Here is a 23622-nt window from a genome sequence, read left to right on the forward strand (position 1 = left end):
TATTAGCTGTAATCATTAGAACTCTAAGAAATAAAGACTTGAGATATTTACGGCTTTTACAGCTTACTGGTTAACTGTAGATCCCACTTAGTATGTTTGAAAGATGATCACTTCATCCAGTACACTCTATGGAGTAATGTGGTTTATCTTTTAAATAGCAGATGTGAGAAACATTGGCTGAATGCGATCTATATTTTTAAAAATTACAATAGAATAGAATGGATGTTTATGTTTGTGCCATTTGTACAGGTACAGGAAAGTACAGCTGCATTGGAATTTTTGTGGGTTTTTTCTTGAGTCAGCTCTACAAAAAACTAAAAAGTTTAAAAACATAAATGTATAAAATAGAAAAATATAAACAAGAAGACTTGTGATATAAATAAAGTTGTATTACCAAAATACACAAGGAATGTCCACTGTACACAAAAGCACCCTTATAAATATGTAAATAAATAAATAAATAATTCAAGATCAACCTATAAACTGAGTTTTGCCTTCCAGCTCAGCTCCCTCTTCATCGGTACCGTACAACGTCTGCAGTACTGTTGATCCATCTCACAGTCCATTCTACCCTCACTTGTAAACCCAAAGATACTTAAACTTCACTTGGGCCAAAGACACCCTCCCTCCCCAGCTGGAGGAAGCAATCCACCGATTTCCATCAGTGAGCCATGGCCTCACTAACTAGAAGGTGCTGAACCTTTTTCCTTTATTTTCTTCATAATTTATTCAATAAAGAATTTCTTACACGACGATCCAAGACTGTTAAACTTGACTCTGAGTATCATCACATAATATACAAAAATATATGATATAAAATAGACAGAATGTTGTATAAATAAAAAATGCATGTTTTCATTCTTTATATTACTATATAAAGACATATTCTTATTTTTTTGTTGTTGGTGTGCTTCTCTTCATACACAGGGGCCCATTGTACAGATACCTCTGAAGTGCTGGCTCCACTTGTTTCCTGTTAGAGGCCTGTGACTTAAAAAAAAAACCTTCAGAAGGAAAAAATGCAGATTTTAAAGTTTGGTGTCCTTACTTAAAAGATTACAGACTTTTATAGACAAACCTTTGAAGCTATGACAATATATTAATTGTCAGAAATAAGGGTTTGAATATGTAGTCAAAATTTGTCGGCATTCTGATTTGGATTTCTAGAGTTACATGTAAAAAGAAAAGCAGAAGCTTTGCCCTTTGGAGAGGACTACGTTTTTATTTTCCTAGAAAACAATCCACATCATATAGCAGGCATGTTGTGAAAATCTGGTTGTTCTTGGTTGTACTTTAATCCTCTACTATACTTTATATGTTTGAATAGCCATAAATTTTGTTTTTAAACTACAATGTGATCAACTTTTGATTATAAAATCTGTTAAATCCTTTTTGGTGCTTAGCAAAACTGTAATTCGGATATTGTTCTTTGGTAGTTTTCCAACTGCATTTTCATGGAGGAATTAAAAACTTTAAGAGCATATTTTTTCCTCTGGCTTAAATCAAAAGACAGAAACAAACAACATATAGTTAAATTCTGAATGTCGATGATGGCTAAAGGCTGATATTTGGGTCATTGCTAACTTAATCCAGAGGTTATTAGTCATTACATTTTCAATAATTTTCTTAACTAAATCAAGAAAGGCAAAAATAAATGACTTAATTTTCTCCCACCAGTCTTATCAGTCTTTTCTCTGTGGTTTTCAGGCAGTAAATAATATCAAAACACATGAATGTGTCTCATATGGCTGCTTGTGTGGCAGATCAGCCAGGAGAATTAGGCTGAGAGATCCTCAGGCTCTTTTTTTCCTCTCTTTTAAAGAAATTGATTTTTTAGAGGCACAAGAGTGCCTTCATCATGGGATAAGGCATTGGGGGGCTCAGGGCAGGCTATAAGTCAATTTAAAAATTTGCCAAATGTTTCTGATGCTTGGAATTAAATTATATTGCTCCCATGCATTTTATATTGTAATTCTAATGTTTCACCAGTAGAGGGGGCATAAGACCCACTCAGATTATGCTCCTTTAATTCAGTGCCACATCCTTGCATGAGAACTATGAGAGTATATTTTGCTTCACTGGTATTTCTTTGCTGAAATGTAAATCCAGCTGCCAGTCCAAAGTATTGAACACATAAATCATGAGTTAAGCTCACTGTACAGACAGATTCTATCAACATTATGAGAGTGAGTGCAGAGGTTTGTTTGTGAGAGCCCTGATTAAATCTCCTCATCCTTCATAATTATTCAAAACTCAGAGGGGGCCAGCCTGAGCGGCAAACGTGTTTTTGAAATTAAACAGGGAGTTTGAGTGCACATGGAGACAATATTGCTCAGTGATCCCTGATTATAAGCCTTACAAATGAGACCCGGCCTGTGTGGCGTCTCAGAGGACTTGCAGCCTCCGACTTGGCTGCCAAAATAGAGTGCTTTGGAGATCAGAGAAGGGTTTATAATCACTTTCTAGAGCTTGTTCCTTGTTCCTGGAGAATTATTAGAAGATGAAATCAATGAGACAAAGCTGCAGGACAGAAAATTGTCCTTTTGAATCTAGCATTTTTATTCTTAAGTTAACCAAAGGCATTTTACACACATACTGAACAGTCATTTCAACAGTACATCCACTAGCATGGAAATCTGATTTTCAAATATAGACTCCTTTAAATACATATAATTTCTCACAGAAACGTGCAAAATCTCACATTTAATTTAACTGCAACAATACAAAAAATACATCTGTAACTTGAACAAGGTTATAATTGCATCACATGATATGCCACTGAGCCACGGCACAATGCTCGTCAGAGAAGGCAACACGTTTTGTGACTCAATACTTGAAGAGGAAACACAAACAAGGACAGGAGATCCATCATCCACATGTGAAGTTAAAGTTTATTTTTAGTTTAATCTGGTGGTGAAAAGCTACTGAAGCAACTTGGTGGAGTAACTGAAGGGTTTTGTTTTTTTGTTTGTGCTTTTGTCCATTGATGTTGAGAACACAGTGTGAAAGTTATAGCTCCTTTTTCTGCCCCGCATTTACCAGATCTGTGGAGAGGGATAAAAAGGTAGCTGGAGAAGAAAGGGCCGTCATGCTGCTCGTTTCCAACTTGACAGCTTCTCCCTAGAGGTCTGCGAGCAGCTCGCTGAGCAGCACCTCCCTCTCTCCCAGCAGCACGTCTCTCCTCAGACTGGTGCCTTTGTTCACCACCTTTATCTTCATGGCCAGACTCTTTACCTGCGCCTGAGGCAGCGCGTCGAAAAAAAAGTCCTCATTGAACACAGGATTCCTGCTGTTCTTGATGATGGTGCTCCTCTGTTTCTGCTGCTTCCCAGGGTTCAGGTAGAGCGCCACACAGCAGTTGATGCTTTTAGGGTCCGTCTGCCTGTCATAAAGGGCCTCGGCGGCAAGCACGCGCACCCTCAGTCGGGCCGCCTCTTTGTCGTAGTGAGTGCTCAGCCTCAGCGTCCCCCCCTTGTGGAGGTTGACAGTGTGCTCCCGCTGCAGGAGGTCTGAAGCCGTGCTTCTCGACCCGCTGCTTTTACATCCACGGAAGGCTGGGGAAGGCGGGCAGCGCATGCGGCGGCGCTGCATGTTGGGGCTGTTGTCTGCTGAGCTGCAGTCATCAGTGGAGAGGGAACTGTGGCGTGCCAGGGAACGCTTTGCACGAGAAACCTGGAGAGAAAGAGAAGAAAAACACCTGTAAACATGCTTTAAAGAGATCAGATTAGGGCTGTCAAAAGATTACCATTTTTAATCAGGATTCATCTCAGAAGTTTTGTAGTTAATTGTGATTAATCGCATCCTTTTAATCACATTTTAAACTGTTTTTGTGTCATCTGGATTTTTCTACAGCCTTACAACAAAGGTAGTTGACTTCCTGTTTGGATTCCTACTTTTACAGGTAGATCCAAGATTTTAACAGGAACTTAACCATGGAAAAAGGAACTTGTCATGGATTGTAAAGGAAATAAGGAGACATTAGAAAGGTGAATTTTTGATGTGTAAAGTTGTAGATGACTTGAAATGAGACATACAGGAGCAGTGGAGGACTTATTTCACATCACTGTGGGTGCAGGGAGACACTGCAGTGGCTGCTGTGTGGAAAGAGATGATAAATCATGTGATTAATCGTGATTCTTAGAAAAAAAGTGCACCTATTGTGGACCTTAATTTGTCATGATTAATCTTGACAGCCCTACTGAAAGTCTTTTTTGTATCCTTCCTGATAGCTTATTCATGTTCACATACGTGCTCACCTTAGCTTGTGTCTCCTGTTTAATGGAGCGAAGCAGAGATGCTGAGCGGGACAGCAGGGGGGAGTTAAAGGGGGAAGACTCTGCCGAGGAGCAGGTGTCACTCTCTCCACCACTGAAGTAGCGGTAAGGGTTGGGGTCCGCAGGGGCTAGCAGAGTCCCCCCTTGTGAGCGCCTCTGGGAATTAGGCGAGGTTAGAGGGCTGTTGGGGTCACTGTGGAACAGGCTCTCCTTGCGTCGAGTGTGAGGAGACTCCACCAGTGTAGAGAAGCCGTAGGAGGTCTGAGCTTTAGGAACGTAGGGCAGAGACATGGCAGTCTGAGACTGGGGGTCCGCGTTTGTGTTCACTTCAGCTCTGAGTCTATCCGTAGCCCCCGGCTCGTCTGCGCTCTCTATCTGGATGATGTGCCGGTTGGCTGACTTCTGCAGACTGCGGGAGAAGAGGCCAGGGCTGCAGGGGCTCCTGCTGCTGCGGGCCCTGGGGCTCTGGCTGCAGATGGTGTTGTCAGAGGAGGATGGTCGCAGGGTGGAGCAGGGCTGAGGCTCCGGAGGGAGGGAGTCCTCCGGTGGGCAGCAGATGAGTTTGGGTGGGATGAAGAAATCAGGAATCTTTTCTGGAGTGAGGACGTTGGCGTAAACAGAAACAGGAATGGCCTCCACTGTCTGCGGAGGCTGGGATTGTGTCCCACTGCTCTCTACGGAGCTGCGTAGCTTCTCCAGGAGCCACATGCCCACTCAGACGCCTCACAGCTCTCTGGTAGCAGAAAAGTGGTGCACGAAGAGAGAAAAAAGCACATCCAGTCATTACAGAGAAAATCAACACAAGTACAGCATTTGTTCCTGTTTTCAAACTGCCCCCCCCCCCCAAAAGACACAATACTCAATCCTTGGAGTCCTTAGAACCACAGAAAAAAACATGCTGCTCACTTTTTAGTTAGGAAATTAAGAAAATGCCATGTAATTTGTAGCTACATAACACATTCCTCTCACGTGTTCATCAATAAGTGTTCAAGAATCTACTAACTAGGCTAAATGACAAACCACAGTAAAAGGAGAGATTAGAAAGCCACAGTAGGGCTCATAAAAGCAAATAAGACGAGCTCTGATTCGATTTTAAACATCTAACATACATAAGAAGTTATTTAAAAGAAAAACATGCTATAGTTTTATAAATGAAACAACTTCAAGTCTTTAGAAATCCATAAAATATAAAAAAAAAACCCGCATAAAGTCAAGTCTCGTTAACTTCTTTCCGTATAAATCCACTTTATCTGCTCTCAAGTTTACATCCAGCGACAAATCTGAACAAACCTGTTGCCTGCGTAACTCTTTTTTCCTTCGACGACTGGTAAGCCCTCGTGCGCTCGTCCACAGCCTCTCCGCGCGCACCGTGCGTAAAAGGCTGTTCTATTTCCCCCGTGGTGTGAATCACAAACGCTCGCCAGCGGTTAAAGGCTGCTAGATCAGGCTCTCTCTCTTTATATGTTGGGGGTCTCTGACTTGTGAGCCAATGAGGAGGTGGTGAAACCTTCCCATGATATTTACCATCAAGCAGCTCCCTGCGCACGAGAGGAGGAGGAGGAGGGGGCGCAAACAATAAGAACCTAATTTAAAGGCGGTTGTTTCATCACTCACAGAGTGTTTTAAATTGCGTGGCTTTCATAACACATGCTTCATTGATTTTTTAAAGTGGACGTCACAGGGATGTCACTTAAAGCTCACGTGAGCTCCAGTCCCTTATGTACTGTTATCAGGTAGAACCTCTCTCTCTGTAATGTGTGGCGCAGACCTTAATTGGCTTCCTGCTGGCATGATATGTGAGGTGACAATATGCTGTGTTCACGTGCATCATGTGAGCTTGTTTATATAGTTATGGCAAAGAAAGATGTTTTTTTTCAAGGGTCGGTGAACAAGATAAGTTTAACCACAAACATAAAAAAACACCAAAAAGAGTCTTAGACGTCCTACCAGTGTTTGGACTCTTTCTTAAATCCCTGCTTTTGGCAGTAAATCTCCTGAACACACCACAGATTTGGATTTATTGCAAGGATGTGTTCATAGAGCCCTCTGATCCACAAAACCCCTGCTGCTTGCTCAACCCAAACCTCTGACAGAGAAGTGAGGCTAAGCTGCCTTCTGTTGCTCTGGACCCAATCACTGCAACAGTCCGTGTGCTGATCCATGGGGAGATGATGAGCAACACCACATGAACTGTTTAAACCTTTGGAACACTTGAAAGGATACACTTTTATCCCAAATGTGCCGCAGTGCATACAGCTAGAAAGAAAAAAGTCAATTAAAATGTCAATAAATCAATAGATGACTTCTTATGAAGTCTATTCATTACTCAAGTTACATAAAAATACATGTCCTTGCTCTATCTTTGTGAAATTATTTTGATTTCTTGGCTTGTCGACAAAAGTTCAACTTAATCATCCAGTATACATTAATTAATCAATCAATAAAAATAACCACAAATTAACAAAACATAAAAATTGGCAACTGTGTTGTACTATTACGAGTGTTTTCTTTATGTGCTCCTGTGAGTAGTTTTTGGCAGTTTATGAAACAGGATGAAATTTATTTTGATGTCTCTTTATGACCTTAAAAGGCAAACAAGACCATCATGAACAAGGGTTGATAGTTTCTGTGGTTCTTATTCACATTTGAAACCGTGACTACCAGGGGGTAGGTGTCAGTTAAAGTGATCATCTACCTGCAGCCAAAACAGTTTTTACATTATCAACAACAAAGAATCTCAAATATATCACTCATTGAGATTCTTTGTTGTTGATAATGTAAAAACTGATTCTTTGATGAACACCAACAATTGGGGGGTGCGGATGACCCAGTGGTTTAAGGTACAACCCATGCATGTGGTTGGCCTGGGTTCGAAACCAGCCTGTGGCACTTTCCCGCATGTCTCTACCCAGCTCTCTCATCCCTGTTTCTGATTCTATCCACTGTCCTCTGCTATCAATAAAGGCATAGATAGCCCAAAAATAAATCAAAATCAAAAAAAAAAAACAAAAAACAAAACAAAACACAGACAAGGCAAAATCACCTTAGAGATATGAGGCGCCAGAAACAACACTAAATGAAAGTTTCTCATAGGAGCTTTACATTTGTAATAAACTTAAAATAAAACACTCTTAAAATCCAGTGTATAGGATGGCTTTAACACACTTACACTATATAGCTAATCACGTCACCCCGATGACACAGAAATGCCTGATGGGGGCAGGAAGTTGGGGATTACCATTAGAAATGAATGGGAACAGAGGAAAGGTAGTACTTTACAACTCCAAATGGACCTGTATGCTGAAATTACTTTTACACACATTAAGAATCATCCCTACACTTTACAAAAGAAAGTTTTTATCTGTGTAGGCCTACCTGTGGAAAACTGCCTGGCGAGTAGGTGATCAATATTACAAATTACTTCTAGAGTCTTGAGGAGTCTTGTACTGTGCTAACAGGCTAGCTAAGTCCCTTTACATTAAAAAAAAAACCCTCATTATGTCACAAATATGCTTTTAATTGAATTGGTAATATACTATCAACAGAGTTAACCTTGGGGTAAGCGACTGAGGAATGATGTGCTGTTAATGAATGAAGCTGCAAAACAAATCTTTAATGTGGGCCACTGTAGCTAGCTCTTGTTTGGGTGCCAGTTCATGTTTCTCCCTTTTTTTGTCATTAATCTAGATTTAAAAAGCCGAACTGTAACAAAATGAAGAGCTGTTTGGGAGCCATACAACCAGCTCTACTGAGCTGAGCCACATGGTCTGGATCTCTACAAAGAGAAGGATTTCCTGACACAAAGAGCAAGGCTGGATGGACATCAGCTTAAGAAACGCTGGATTTAATATGCTAACTAGAAACGCACGCAGAGAGCGCAGACCTCCGCCATTAGCCCTATCTCCCAATAGTGAAGAATCCTTTAAAAACATTCCTGGATCCAGACAGTAACAGGTTTACTCCCAAAATCTAATTTGCCAATTACTCCCTCCCCGGTGGGGTGGAGATACGGTGAGGCAACGCACTGGCTTCGCTATGTGTGGACTGTGATGGTGGAAGCACCCATGGTCTCACTGGACGACTGAAAGTCATGGCAGAGGGTGAATATTCCTCTATTCCTCTCAGCATTGTGAGTATTCTCACTACAATTCGCTGTCTTTCTGTCTGTTATGCGCAGACTCGTCTCCTTGACCATGCGTGCGTCTTTCAAACTCTATAAACTCCAGAACTTTGAATAGAAACACACCCAAAATGCTGCTGGGATTGAAGTTACTCATGTCCGCCATCTCCTGGTGTAAAGAGGTAACAGCCCAGACCTCCGCCATTAGCCCTATTTCCCAACAGTAAATAATCCTTTAAAAATTTCCTGGATCCAGATGGTGATTCGGATCACTCCCAAAATCTAATCAGTTCTTGCTTATGCCATTTCTGACATTTCCTGAAAATTTCATGAAAATCCGTCCATGACTTTTTGAGTTATGTTGCTAACAAATGAACAAACAAATGAACAAACCCACCCGATCACATAACCTCCTTGGCAGAGTTAATAAACTGTACTGAACCAAACCAGACAAAGCTTAAAATGGAGGCTTTTTTAATGCATGCTTGCTGCCATTTCTTTGTGAGTTTTTCAAAACTTTATATGACATGCCATACTGCAAATGGCTACTTCACTGTTCCAAATGTGCTGGGATACATGGTGATGAAGATCAGGTTGGTGGTACTACTTTCTAACAGATTTTCTCTGTCATTTAGTCATAATTGTGCTCCAGTTAATTTTGGAAATTCTGAGATACCAGCCGGAGACATCATCACGAATGCCCCCCTCTCATTCTAAGCTCCAGCTTCAAGGGTAAATGGACTGCAGATAAGCCTCAGTGCTAAGGCCCTGATTCAGAAATTGTGTTTGCAGACCCTGACTCTTTTAACTCTGAGATGAGGGAGTTTTTCCTTTCTGTAAGGGAAGTGATCTAAACAGAGAATGAGCAGTAACTCAAGCTTGTTCCAGAGAAAGAGGCAAATTCAAATCTAAATCAGTTACTATGGCAACTGAGGTTGTGGCCCTAACCTTGTCAGAAGCAGGTTTTCTTAAGTGAACCTCTGTCTTCTCTATGTCTCCCTCTTACAGAGCCAGAAACCCAGTTTCATTCCCACATTCATTTATTCAGTCTGTATTATGAGTCTGTTTGTCTGAATAAAAGTTCAGGTTTTATGCATTAACATAGTATTAACACCCTTTTGACTTCATTAAGGGATGTTCCTTTGATGAAAATGATGAGATAAGGAGTTGCATTACTTTGCAGGAAGGTGTATTACAGATGTTAATCAAGCCTAATTAATGAACTCAACAGGATATAAGTGAGAGGATGATTATATGTGTGAAACCGGAATGTTTCTGAAGCTTTACTTGTTTGTACTGTGCTCTAATATTTCAAGTTCTGCAGCTTCCGAATCTGCTTTTCTCCCAGTGGATTGCAAATAAAGTTTAAATTATATTTATTATATAAATTTTAGGTTCAAAAGGCCATTCCATTAACCTGACACGCCAGATGGATTTGTCTCACACATCCATCTGGAAAACCACTCATACACAGTGTTTGCGAAAGGGCACAGACTTTGAAAAAAAACTCTGAGGGGGATTGGATGAAAGTTCTGTCTGTCACATCTTTATGGGCCAATCAGAGCAACAAAACAAAACCGACTGCAGACTCCGTAGAGAACCGCATAACAAGAACCTGTAGACATGTCAGTACACGACTTTTGTTGTTTTTGAAAAGAAAACAGCTCAGTGCTGTTCTTTGTTCTTCTTTCAACAAAGAAGTGTCATCAAGTTCTGATTCAAGTGCTGATTGGTCCTGTCACTTTCTAACCAGGCCCAAATGGTTGAGATGGGAGCTTTGCAAGATGGATTCGCCAGTTAGAAACACAGAAACGGGCGTATCCATCTGCTATGCAAGGTAAGTAGTTAAATAGTAAATGAATAAAAAACATTCAAACATATTCTTTGACAACAATTTTCTCCAATGCATCTTCTCTCTTTCATGAGTATAGGATCATGTTTAAGAAGAAAAATTAAGAGGTTAAAATGTATAATTTTAGAAGTTAAAAGCTGTAAATTTAAAAGATTTAAGTTATTTTTGTAGATTAGTGAATGAAGTATTTCAAAGGGCAATGATTTTCTCAGGGAAATTTGCAAATGTTCATCTTTTGTCATAAACAAAAACTATAGCATCATTGTCATTGGAACAATTTAGAAATACAGTCAGCTAAATGAATTAAAATAACCAAAATAAAAAAAGGTACAGTACAAAATTAATACCATGAATTCATGACTTTATTCTTGCAAATAAATAACTTTAATCACATTACATTAAAACAAAAATCCTGAAATCTCTGTTTGTTTTCATCCGTCTTCTAACAGGGTGGCCACGCTGAACCCATCTGGTGGTGAAACATTGTACTCTGCCAATCTGCTAACTTGCTTTTTGGAACTGAGGTTTTATTTCAGTGTGAACCATTTTTTTTGTTACATCAGACACAACAATGACCTGAAGTTTTTAGACAAACTGATAAACTAAGTCCACTATTATCCACATCTAAAGTTGCCTGACATGTTTTTGAAATGGAACCATCCCCCCCCTTAGTTAAAATGTTATACAGTACTGCGTATAATGTTTAGGTATGTTTGGGCAGGAAGGAGGATTGACACAACCCAGGTCATGCTCTGGATGTCTTTGCGTGTTATCAGGGGTGTGGGAAACTTATCAGTTGAAAAAGTAACAAACTTGACACATGGAGTAAGGGGTGGATGCGGCGAGTAAGCATGGCCTAGGGTATGTAGTCAGGGTTGCCATGAGCTCCTGATGGTGCTTGTGTTGTCCCAAGGAAAATCACTGGCATTCTCTGGGGGTGTAACTAGGGTTGAAAAGACCCGGACAAAAGAGATGTCATCGATCTTGACCCTGGCTGCCAAGTAACACATGTGTGGTATCATGTATTGAGCTTGACTTTGCCCCCCCATGCCGTAAACATATACACGACTGTAGATAACAAGCATTCTTTTGTACAATGAGACCTAACAGTTACTGTTTGTATACTTTTTCCAAACAAAATTTCATCTATAAAATGTGCAGCTCCTGGTTATATTTCATTACTGAAAATTAAAGGAGAAAAACAATCTGGCTGTTTTAAAATTGGTCTTTCCATTCATTATAATGACATGTTGGCTCAAAATGTTATACAATGTTATGTAAGGACATAAATCAAGATATGAGTAAAATATGAATTGATTAATTGTCTTTGTTAATTTTCTGGCCCAGTTTCTTTAAGGAGAAGGCCAAACAATTTATCCAACCCACATTCTCCTTTGCCAGGTGTTAAACGTGGAGGTGGATCTGTCATGGCATGAGCAGCCATCTCGTAGGAGTCATTTGGACCAGTCAGTGTTCTGCATGGTTTTAAAAAGCTGTAGCAAAGTGCTGTACTATCTTTGTAATTGTTCCCATATTTCTGCACATATTGTACAAAGAACAGGTGAGAAGTATCAGATAAACTCTATTTGTGTTGCTTTATATTAGAGGATCTTTAAAAGCTTGTTGTTAATTTTCACACACAGTTGGATACTTTTAGTTTGGCTGTAAACTCTGATATTTCTACATCTCTGTCTCCTTGTGGTTAGTGCCTGATCTGCTTGAATGGGCACAAACTCTCCACTGAATACCTACACGGCAGTGGTTATATTTCTTGCAGAAAGTTGTTCACAAAAAAGTTGGTCCCTTTTATATATTTTCATTTTCTTTTATTTCTTTCATGTTTTCTCTAGTTTTCAGTTAACCTGAATCAGAGAAGCAGAGCATTGTACAACATCTGAATCAGACATTCAGAGTGAAGGTGAGCAGCATGCATATCAAGATTGACACTGATGCCAATTACTCTATGAGAAAAAAGGTTTAATGCACAGTAAGAAATAAAATCAAAGAGGAGACAAAATTTAATCCCATGTTTTTCCCCTTAGACAAACAGTATGTCTGATGGATTTTCTAAGCAAATAAAAAAAGAATGTCGAGATGTACTTAATCATCCTATTATTTAAAGTGGGAGTCTGATAACACATCATCTGTTTTCTTGACCTTGAGTACAATGTTTGAAAATTAAAAGCTTCTTATGGAAACCCTTCAAGAGTCACTAAACTCAGAGTTTTAGCTAAGGGGGATCTACCTTGGAATTTCAAAATGCCTTGAGAAGATCATGGAAAGGCCTTGGAATGAGGGAGGACACGCCCACTTCTTGACTTCCTGCTGTCTCTCATCAGCCACAACATCATTCAGTCCATGCTGCCTTTCAGATTTGTTTATTAGACACCTTTATCAAAACCATTCAACAGAGCTGTTCCAAAAGCTACCTGAGTTTGAAATGATGAGATATGGCCATGTCGAAGACAAAAGTTTGGTATCGACCTTGTTTTAAGATAAACACATTTATTTCACACCAATAATCCTAGAGTATCACAGCAGTGCCTCTCTTTTGTTGATCCTGGCTTTATACACAAGACTTGTGCATTCTGCCTGGTTTAGCCACTATTAGCAAATCTAGTAGTTGTATTTAACAAAAGACAATTTAAATGGGGTTTGGAAGATATACAGAATCACCATGCAGAGGACTGACTGGTGATGGTGTGGTCCGTCAGCTGCTGCAAGTGAAGTTAATGGTCGCAGAAAAAATGGGAGGTAATAAGTAATTGTGAAAAGAGGCAAAAAAAGGGTGAATACTGGAAAAAAAAATTGGTGGAAAAATGGTTAAAGTGATGACAGAGTAGCTAAGATGGGTTGAGCAATTTAAAAAGGGTCGTGGGGTAGGTGGGTGAAAAGCAGTTCAAAAGTGGCAAAATAGGTGAAACAATGGGTGGCTTAAGCAGTGAAGAGGGGTTAAAAATTGGCCAGAATTGGCAAAATGGGTGACAAAAATTGGTCAAATGTGGAAACCAGAAAAGCACTCAGAGAGCACAGACCTCCACACCATTAGCCCTATCTCCCAATATGAGTTATGTTGCTAAAAAACAAACAAACTAACTAACTAACAAACCCTGCCAATCACATAACCTTCTTGGCGGAGGTAAAGATGAGGAAAAAATGGGTGGTAACATAAATGAAAAGGGTTTAAAAAGTATAAGTAAATGTAATTTGAATCTCAGAAACCAACAACAGTTTGACACACTTTTCAGGTTCAAATTGCAGTAACTGTTAGCCAGGAGGCTAGCACCACTGATCCAACACAAATGCACTGATATCATTAACAATTACAACTGGGGAGGACCCATTCACTGGGTTAATCAGGGGCCAAGCAAATTCTGTAAGCAGGCCCGCTTTTTACTACAACATCAAGATTTGGACCCTAACTGATCAACAGTATGACTAAACTTCTGTTTTCACCAGAAAAAGGTGGTCTAAAGGGTTTACTTGCTTTTTAAAAGTAGCTTTGATTTCCTGTACCCATTAAGGTACAGATTAATAGGCAACACCATCATCAGCATAAAATGAGTTCTTTTATCAGCAACGTTGCAACTGCTGATAAAACTGCAAATGAAACAGGATGTACTATGGAACCTTGTGGAACATCTTTATATAAATAACAAAGAAACAGGGAAAAACTTGGACACTACATTTTGCTATAAAATTATTCTTTTAAATCCATAAAAGTAGAAGTTGATTGCTCTAATTGACAACAAAGTACACACACTCCTCTCTCTCTCCTCTAAGAGCACTCCTCTAGGTTTTTATATACAACAAATTTACAAAGCCCCTCAATACTACTTTATGTTCCATCATAATTTGTGCATATATATCTTTGTTCTATATTATTACTTTTATCAGAGAGCGTGAGTGTTGTTACGTATACTGTAACGAACATTCACTCAATAGCTTTCTTCTGCTAGTATATTATAGTTTAAGTTTCCTAAGCTGGGTATGTCACATGTCTGAGGAACACTTTGAGCTGTAGTTGCTGCCAATGAGGACTTCTTGAAGAGTGAAAGAAAGGCTCTAATGCTTATGCAAATGAGACTCATTTACCCCCTTTTTCCAAAAATAGGTAGCAGACAATTATGGATTAGTGATAAACCATTAGATGAGTACATTAGGGGATGATTCATCCACTGGTCTAAGCATCCATGTGGATATTCAAACAGGATTCCATTGAGAAAATGTTTACTTTCACTTTTGCCCGTGACAGACTTCATGCAGTGGCTGTAATAATGCTTAGTCTATAGCCAAAAGCCCTGTGAAGCTCGGAGGCTTTATAAACACCAGAAGAAACACAGTGTGGATGAAATAAAGAGGCAGCTTTACTATTCTTGTACCCATATCACTAATAAGGCAACTCTGGAGAAAAAGAGCATGTGTTTTACAAATTGATAGTGTTTATCCTCTGTACGTCGACATCACAGACTCAGCTTGTTAAAGCCAACTATGCAGACACAGCTTTCATGAGTCAAACTTTTTGTTCCATTAACCAGGCTGGAAAGGAAGGGGCTGGAGGAGAAAAAAATACCCCCATCATAACACAGAGGAGTCAAAAAAGCAAGAAAAAGTATATTACAGTACATCCTTTTGAGTATCTATTTAATCTTTCTTTTGTGTTAATGTAGTTTGATTTACATTTATGTGTTTTTTTAACCACTAGAGATATAAATACCTCACCATACCATACCATACCAAATACTATATTTTCAGAAAATGAAAAGCTCCTGTCTGAACCGTTTTGGCCCGATTACAAAGTGACAGGACCAATCAGCAACGAGGGGCAGTACTTTCGGACGCAGCAGAGTCGTGACGTATGCAAGCAGCAACAAGAGGCTGGTGCAATTATGGCGGAAGAGCTTAGTGTGGATGCTGCTACAGAGCCAGTTTTACCAGAATTTGACGACATTTCTTTGTTAAAAGAAGAACAAAGAACATTAGTGAGCTGTTTTCTTTTCAAAAACGACAAAAGTCATGTACTGACATGTCTACAGTCGCCATGGTTCGTGTTATGCACTGCAGTTCTGCATGGAGTTTATTCCTTGGTAGCGGCGATGATGTCACATTGTTATGTTTTTCTGATTGGCCCACAAAGATGTGACAGACAGAACATTCATCCAATCACCCTCTGAGTTTTCTTTCAAACACTCATGGCAGGCAATTATTGAGTCTGCTACATCCTGCCAGCTCTCTTAGCTTCTTTGGCATTACAACTAAGCAGCTTCTGTTAACGACTACCACAGATAGAATCTCATTTTGTGGGAAACAAAGTTAAACTCATTCACAAGCTAATTAATTAGCCAAAGATGTCGCCTGTTGAGCTTTGATAGCTTGCTGTTTGCCAACCACTTGCTCTTCTCCAACAGCACACTCTCCTCCAAACACCAAGATCATAAACCAGGATGATGGTGGGCAATTGATGAAATCAAGGCTTCACATGTGTGATCAGGAAAAGGTTACATCATGCTTACATAATATGATTCTAATTAAATTTTCTAAAAGATCATGATTATTCAACAGTGTGTAAAGTAATTTATTATCCAACAAAGCATTTACAATAATATCACACATGCACAGACAGGGTAACGTGACTGTGTCAGTTTTAATTGGACAAAGACTGCTTTGCTTCTGTTTATAATGAGATCTTCCACATCCCTCTGATTCTACCCACAACCTCTCAAACTCTGCCAATGACATCGAACTCACCATTTCTCCACCAATTAGGTGTCTGCTGTCAGCTGTCGACTGCAAGTATCTTTACGGACACACTATGTTATTTCAGCTGACATCAACTCATCCAAATAATCACCCATCCTCTACGCATGTTTGGTAAAAATGTCCAAATGTCTGTTTCCCACAGTTGATTATTCTTCCACTCTTAACAACCTAATGTTCTCCCTGCGCCCTGATGCTAATTCTTTCAGACATGGCTTTAATGACTTTGGTTTAACTTTGGCTAAATTGCGAGATTTGGTGCAGATATTCACAGCAGACAGACAGAGGAAGAAACCGTTTGACTTAAATGAGCCCCTTAAAATTCCTTCAGCTCCACTAGGTAGAGACACAGTTTATGTTGTGATGTTCGTATGAAATAAACAGAACCATCAAGTTGTTAATGTTTTAAACATTTTACATAAAACCAGTTTTTACTTGCTAACTCTTCTTGATTGTTACCTCCGCCAAGGAGGTCATGTGATTGGGTGGGTTTGTGCGTTTGTTAGTTTGTTTTTAGCAACATAACTTAGAAATTGTGGACAGATTTTGATGAAATTTTCAGGAAATGTCAGAAATGGCATAAGCAAGAACTGATTAGATTTTGGGAGTGATCTGGATCACCATCTGGATTCAGGAATTTTTTTAAAGGATTCTGTACTATTGGGAAATAGGACTAATGGTGGAGGTCTACGCTGTTACCACTTTACACCAGGAGATGGTGGACATGAGCAACTTCAATCCTAACAGCATTTTGGGTGTGTTTCTATTCAAAGTTCTGGAGTTTAAAGAGTTTGAAAATGCATGCCTGGTCAAGGAGACAAGTCAGAGCGTAACAGAGAGAAAGACAGCGAATTGTAGCGAGAATACTCACAATGCTGGGAGGAATAGAGGAATATTCACCCTCTGCCATGACTTCCAGTCGTCTGGTGAGACCATAGGTGAGACTGTCAGTGCATCCGTTGGCACTAGCAGGCAACGCTTCCACCACGACAGTCCATCTGTAGCGAAGCCAATGCTTTGCCTCACCGCATGGCAGCCCCAGCAGGGAGGGAGTAATCAGCGAATGCCGTGGTGGGGGGCATATGGAGATGGATCCAGGAATTTTTCACTATCCGGGATCCAGGATTCTTCACTATTGGGAGGTAGGGATAACGGCGGAGGTCTGTGCTCTCTGAGTGCTTTTCTAGTTTAGTATGTGACAAAGTAGATCAACTAAAAGAAGGGCTAACAAGAATAGCTGAAAATGGGAATGTTGTCAGATCCGTAGTGGATTGGGATATACTTCTGTTGATAAATGGAGTCCATTATGGTGCTTGTTTACTATGACATGGATAAGAGACAGCAGGATTTTTCTCTAGAGAGATAGAGATACACAGTATATATTTTGTCTCATTGTATTTCAAGTATCAAAGATTTTATCAGAGCTGAAGAATTTAACTTTGTACAGCTCCACTACGACCTTATTCTAATGGATCCCAGTCCAGTCAATATTTCTGACCAATTTTTAGTTAAGTCTGGCTCTATCTCTAAAATATCAACTAACATATACTGTATTGATAACATTCACAGTATAGTTTCCCCACTTCAAATTTGCTTTGTATTTTCATATTTTTCTAATATTTTTGTCTTCATGATTTGTCCCTACTGAAACAGAAGGGTTTTGAGAAAATGAAAATGGTCTTAAAACCTTTTTAGATTTTGTTTAAATCTTCATACAGACTATATTTCTTTTAAAAAATAGTAAATGCCATATTTTCTTTAAAAAGAAGTTTTTTTTTTAATTTCTCTAGTTTTATTTTTGTTGTGAAAAACACACATTTTCTAAACTGTTTTCAGAGTTAAGGATTCATATAGTTTTAATTTACATTTAACTAAACAACATCAAAACTCCATAATGATTGGTTCAATATTTATTTATTTATTTTTGAGAAATACCTCCATGTTATGGTAGTGATAGCACCAGTAAGGTGGACACAGCAGTGTTATGGTTAGTAAAGATCTATAAATGTCTTTGTTCTTACTTTATATATATATATATATATATATACATGTATATATATACATGTATATATATTTTTTTTTTTTGTTTGTTTTTTTTTTTGTCTTTTTTGTCTTTTTTTTTGATGCGTGGCCTGATGACCTACTGTATCAAATCATATAGGAAATCACATAATATATACAGGTAAAAGAACAAACCTGACACACCTGTTTCCTTGTTTCTCACTGGCGAATCCATCTTGCAAAGTTCCCGTCTGAACTGTTTGGGCCCGGTTAGAAAGTGACAGGACCAATCAGTGATGAGGGGCATAAGTTTCAGGCGCGGCAGAGTCGTGATGTGAGCAAGCAGCAACAAGAGGCCAGTACAAATTAGCGTGGATGCTACTAAAGCGCCAGTTTAATCAGAACTTGATGACATTTCTTCGTTATAAGAAGAACAAAGAACAGCAGTGAGTTGTTTTCAAAAACGACGAAAGTCTAGTACTTACATGTCTTTAGTCACCATGTTTTGCATTATTCCTTGGTAGCTGCACACATGAAGCTTGATAGCGGCTACATCACGTGTTTTGTTGCTCTGATTGGCCCGTAGAGATGTGACAGACAGAACGTTCATCCAATCACACTCCGAGATCTTTTCAAAGCCTCTGTCTTTTCCCAAACGTTTCCTATTGAAGCTTTCCCAGATGGAACACATCCATCTGGCATGTCAGGTTAGTGATACAATGAATCAAGTCACTTGTAGGGAGATTTATTGAGGTAAAAGTTATGAAAAAAGAAAGGCCTGTGACAGCAGGAAGATGCAGCCAACAACACCTGGCATTAAAGCTGTGAGCTGGAGCTGATATGCACCACAGTGGCCACACTGCGAATGAGCAACCAATCCGAAATAGCCATTTAAGGGCACCCATAAGAAATGAAGAAGCTTTGCAGGAATGAAGGGGCCTAAAGAGGGTAGTAAAGGTAATGCCCACCTTTTAAGCAATTATTTTCTTTTATTTTAAAATTAAATACTCATTATACTTATTAAAGCACAAAAATGTGCAGTATTTATGGTTGCTTGTTTCAAAATGAAATTTACAGTTCGGACTGTATGTTGTCAGATTGTAAATCCATGTTAGGACCTGTAGCAAACTTTTTGCTGTCAGCTCCAAAGCCGAATGGAGCCAGGCCCAGGAGGAGCATGCTAGCTAGCATCAACACTGCTAGACCTAGTTGAATGCATTGATATTATGAAATGGCATCTAGGGAGGGCCCTTTAACTGGGTCATTAAGGGCGCATTCACACCAGAGCTGTTTGGTCTGCTTTAAACAAACTCTGGTCTGTTTCCCCAGATAGTCCGGTTCGTTTCGAGTGATGTAAAAGCTCACACGAACTCTGGTGCAGACCAAACAAGCGGACTCTGGTCTGCTTGAAACAGGGTGTTTCGTTCCGCTTCCTAACGAATCCTGGTGCGGTTCGTTAGAGGTTTGAAAGCAAAGCAGACCAACTTGTGAACCAAAGGCAGGAAGAAGCATAAACCGTAATGATATATGGATTTATATGTGATTTAATACGCTCAAATACATGTCGGTACCTTGCTTCGCGTCTGTGTATCCATGGCAACTTGTCGTAGTGCGTGATGATTTATTTATCTCGTGTAAAGGACGACATGCTGGAGAGCTCACCACCATGTCTGCTGCTCATAATGCCGAAATGCAAGAGCAGAAACCACAAGACAGCGTAAAATCTGTGTTTTTCATTGTTTATGTGGAAGAAAAGACCAGCGGAAGAAGTTTCATCTTCTTCTATGCCTTCTTTTCTTCTTGGTCGCTGTTTGTTCGTGGCGACAGCGCCCCTAGCCGGCAGAAGTTGTAGGTGTTCAGGCGGTCTGTTTGACCAAAGAGAGCAGTGTGAATGCGAACCAAACCAAAGGAACGTGCAACAATGTTGCCATTTCTGTTCGAAACTGACCGAGTCCCCGGACTATCAGGTGTGAACACGACCTAAGGTGCCTGAGCTGGTAGATGAACCAAACCATTTTTCTTGAAGAAAAGAAAATCCATCAGCTGACCCCAATACCCAAGTACAATTGAAATACTAAAAACTGAAAACCCACTGGTTATGTGTTCCCAAGTGTCTTCATGTTCCAGCCTACTTTGATATCCAGCTGTTATACTTTACTGCCTATATGACATACACAACACATTTAGGTTCACAATGTTCAAACGAAGTTTACCGAAAACTGCTCTGCAGTGTAGTTATTTCATAGTCAGGTTGGTTTAATATTCCCACTGTTTTTCATGTCCCATGTAAGCATTAGAATGAAACACGTTTATCTGTCTTTGTTTTTATTCTTCTATCTGACCTTCAGACTCCCTGTGAAAGCTTGAGCAGTGTTGCTATGATCTCTGGTTTAAAAATACTCCACTTACATATCTAATGGCAGTTGGAGTACCATGGAGACAATACAGTACAGCTGTGTGAAAGGAGCATCAGTGCTTTGGGATATTTTAATTTCAATATGATCACCTATAATCCTGCAACCTTAAACACTAAAGCAAATTCATGTAGAAAACACAGGAGAAATCACCTTATGACTTGAAGCTAAAGCTGAAGCTGCAGTGATTTTATTTGTCATGTTGTGTCAGAACAACGATTGTTTATGAGTAGGTCATACAGCGAAATAGGCAAATGTTGAACTCCTTATTCTACACATTCTGGCAGCCTCCATTAGTACGTTTTCAGCTCTGGATGTCTTTAAGCTTTCATTATTACGAGCCATATAGGCACAAACTGATCTGACTCCACAGAGGAAATAGCAACTCCTTCCATTATTTTGGTTCAATTTTTCTGATCGTACGCGCCCTGACTGTAATGACAGCAAAAGGGGCGATTGATTTCCGCCCTCATTAGTGTGCATAGTGGAGGATGGTAGAATTCTTCTCTGAGGAACAGAACTGAAACTAAGAGTGCATGTCAAGTAAACAGCACAGGGATTTACTATTTTATTATATATCTCCTATAAAATGTTGAATTAAATTTGCAGTTTAGATTCTTGGAGCAGCATAAACATTGTCAATACTTATCTAAACCCTTCAAAGCGTTATCACTACAGACAAAACCATTGAGTGTAGATGAGGTTGCCTGCTGGTATGATGAGAACCACTGCTGTAAAGAACTGTAAAGAAGGGTATGGTAGGTACCTGAACATGTACAAATTTGGTCAATTGAAAAAAAAAAACAGGATTATTCTTTGTCAATTAATGATTTTTTCTGTGCTGAATGCTTCCGCAGTCACAGTTTCAGAGCGCAGCAGTGGCGTTACTCAGCTTCTGCTCCCTTGGTAGAGCCTTTTATGTCTGTTTAAATAGCACTGTGTGCAAAATATTTCCTCAGTTTTCCAAGGAATATCAACGAAAAAACATGGAAATAAAATAACTGTTGAATCAGAATCAGCTGTAGACCTAGGAATATGTTCATCAAAAAGACATGTCAGACAGGGTTTCCTTCCCCATTGAGAGGTCCGCCCCCCTCTTGATTTTGGTGAGGGAGAAGAAACCTTTATGGCGGGGTTACAAATGCTGAACTATTTTGAACAGCAAGTGCTGTGACTACTGAGAAAAAAAGAAGAGAGAGAGAGAGAAAGAAAAAAAAAGCCAAGTTTGTAGACATTTTTGCTGATAGGGTGCTGAGTAATAAAAATGCTGGATTGCACAGATTTTGGCTAAAAAATCATTTCTGCCTGAAAACAAACAGTATTAATGACACCTGCCGTTAATGTTAGAAACAATACATTGGAAAAAGGCAGAAAAAAGTAGCCTATGTTTTATCTGTTTTCAGTTCAATTTCAAATTTGTTTGAATTCAGCTTTACCATTTTACTTTTTCTTTTTCTTCAATTTACACCTGAAATTATATGAAATCAAAACTTTAATGCTGTTTAAGTATGACATTGGGATCTGCAATTAATCGAAATTAGGATTAAATCGCACTATGGCCTTCAGCTATTTTCAAATCGCACAAAATGCAATATTTCTTTTACCTGAAATGTGTGTCAAAATACTAGTTTAAAACTTATACAGCAGAGATGTTATGGCCCACAAATCATGCCAGTATTGCCAACTCCTCAGGATGGAAAGTAACTATTGGTTGTCCTAAAAGTCGCCAGAAGTCGCTAAATGACGTCATCACCTAATTTGCATAATCATGGGTATGCATTTAATCGTAATGGACGCTGTAGGAGAGAGGGAAAACGTCATGAGAGAGACAAAAAATGAGTAAAAAGATCTTTAAGATGTATAGAACGACAAATGAACTTGCTCCTGTCGATTCTTGTTTTTTTATAACGTCACAGTTCCAACCCTCTTCCTTTATCTGGGCTTGGGACTGGCAAAAATTGACTCGAGAGATACTCTGGCAGAGTAACTTTAATTTTTATTTTTAGTTTATTATTCTATTAATTATTCTATTTTACTTAGAAGTTTAGCTTTCTTACTTTTGGTTTAGTTTTAAGCCTTATGGTCCACTTACAAGCCTACATCAAATTCCAGTGAAACATGAACATTTTTAACCATAACATTTATAAATATTTTTTGTATCAAGTCTTCATTAACAACTTTAAATCGACCAAAAAGAAACAGAAAAAACTGTTAAAGCACCTTCACAAAGCGGTTAATTTGCAGTCTGACATGGGGGCGTGGGCATCTCCTGCTCCGACTACAGCTGAGACCGGCTGAAACAGACTGCTGCGAGGACTGTGCTGCCTGTGAGTGCTTTGGGACGGGGAGGGGCCGACGGAGAGGAGCAACAACGATACATGCTTTAACGTCGGAGTCTCCTAAAGTCTCCAGTAACACCAGAGAAAGTCGCTAGATTTTTTGCTAGTCGCTTTTTTGAAAAAGAGTCGCTAGAAGGGTCTGGATACTCGCTAAATATAGCGACAAAGTCGCTAAGTTGGCAACACTGCATCTTGCATTCATTCAAGTTTTATTATCTTTTTAATAACCTTGCAAAGCAGATGGATATGCCCGCTTATGTGTTTCTCACTGGAGAATCTATCTTGCAAAGCTCCCATCTGAACAGATTGGGGCCTGTAATAAAGTGACAGGTCCAAACAGGAGTAAGAGGCAGTACTTTTGAGGCGGCGGAGTCGTAACGAAAGCAAGCAGTGAGAAGAGGCCACAGCAATTATGGCAGCAGAGTTTAGCATGGATACTGCTATAGCGTAAGTTTTACCAGAGCTTGCCGACATTTGCTCTTTTAAAAAAAGATTAAAGAACAGCACTGAGTTATTTTCTTTTCAAAAACGACAAAAGTAGTGTACTGACATGTCCCTAGTTGCCACGGTTCGCATTATGCAGTTCTCTGTGGAGTTTACTCCTCGGTAGCGGGGCACATCTATGATGTCTCATGTTTTGTTGCTCTGATTGGCCTGTAAAGATGTGGCAGACAGAACTTTCATCCAATTACCCTCCAAGTTTTTTTTCCAAAGCCTCTGCCCTTTCCCAAACACTGGCTATGGAAGGTTTTCTGATGTAAGTGTGAAAAAAATCCATTTGGCATGTCAAGCTAGTGCTTCCATCAGCTTCACTGCATTACGTTTCTGCTCCGGCAGCCCAGAGCCCTACGCAGCAGATACAAAG

General features: G+C 39.6%; 1 protein-coding gene across 1 annotated transcript; it reads right to left on the bottom strand.

Annotated features, from left to right (window-relative positions):
- Positions 1-2548: 2548 nt before the first annotated feature.
- Positions 2549-5693, bottom strand: LOC121520458 (C2 calcium-dependent domain-containing protein 4C-like). The gene is made up of 3 exons (XM_041803918.1): positions 5565-5693; positions 4257-5007; positions 2549-3672 (listed from the first exon to the last, which is right to left on the bottom strand). The coding sequence occupies exons 2-3, from the start codon at positions 4980-4982 to the stop codon at positions 3121-3123; spliced, it is 1278 nt and encodes a 425-aa protein (XP_041659852.1). The 5' UTR covers positions 4983-5007; positions 5565-5693; the 3' UTR covers positions 2549-3120.
- Positions 5694-23622: the final 17929 nt, after the last annotated feature.

This window comes from Cheilinus undulatus, linkage group 13 (assembly GCF_018320785.1).
Source record: "Cheilinus undulatus linkage group 13, ASM1832078v1, whole genome shotgun sequence".
In the NCBI taxonomy this organism is placed as follows: domain Eukaryota; kingdom Metazoa; phylum Chordata; class Actinopteri; order Labriformes; family Labridae; genus Cheilinus; species Cheilinus undulatus.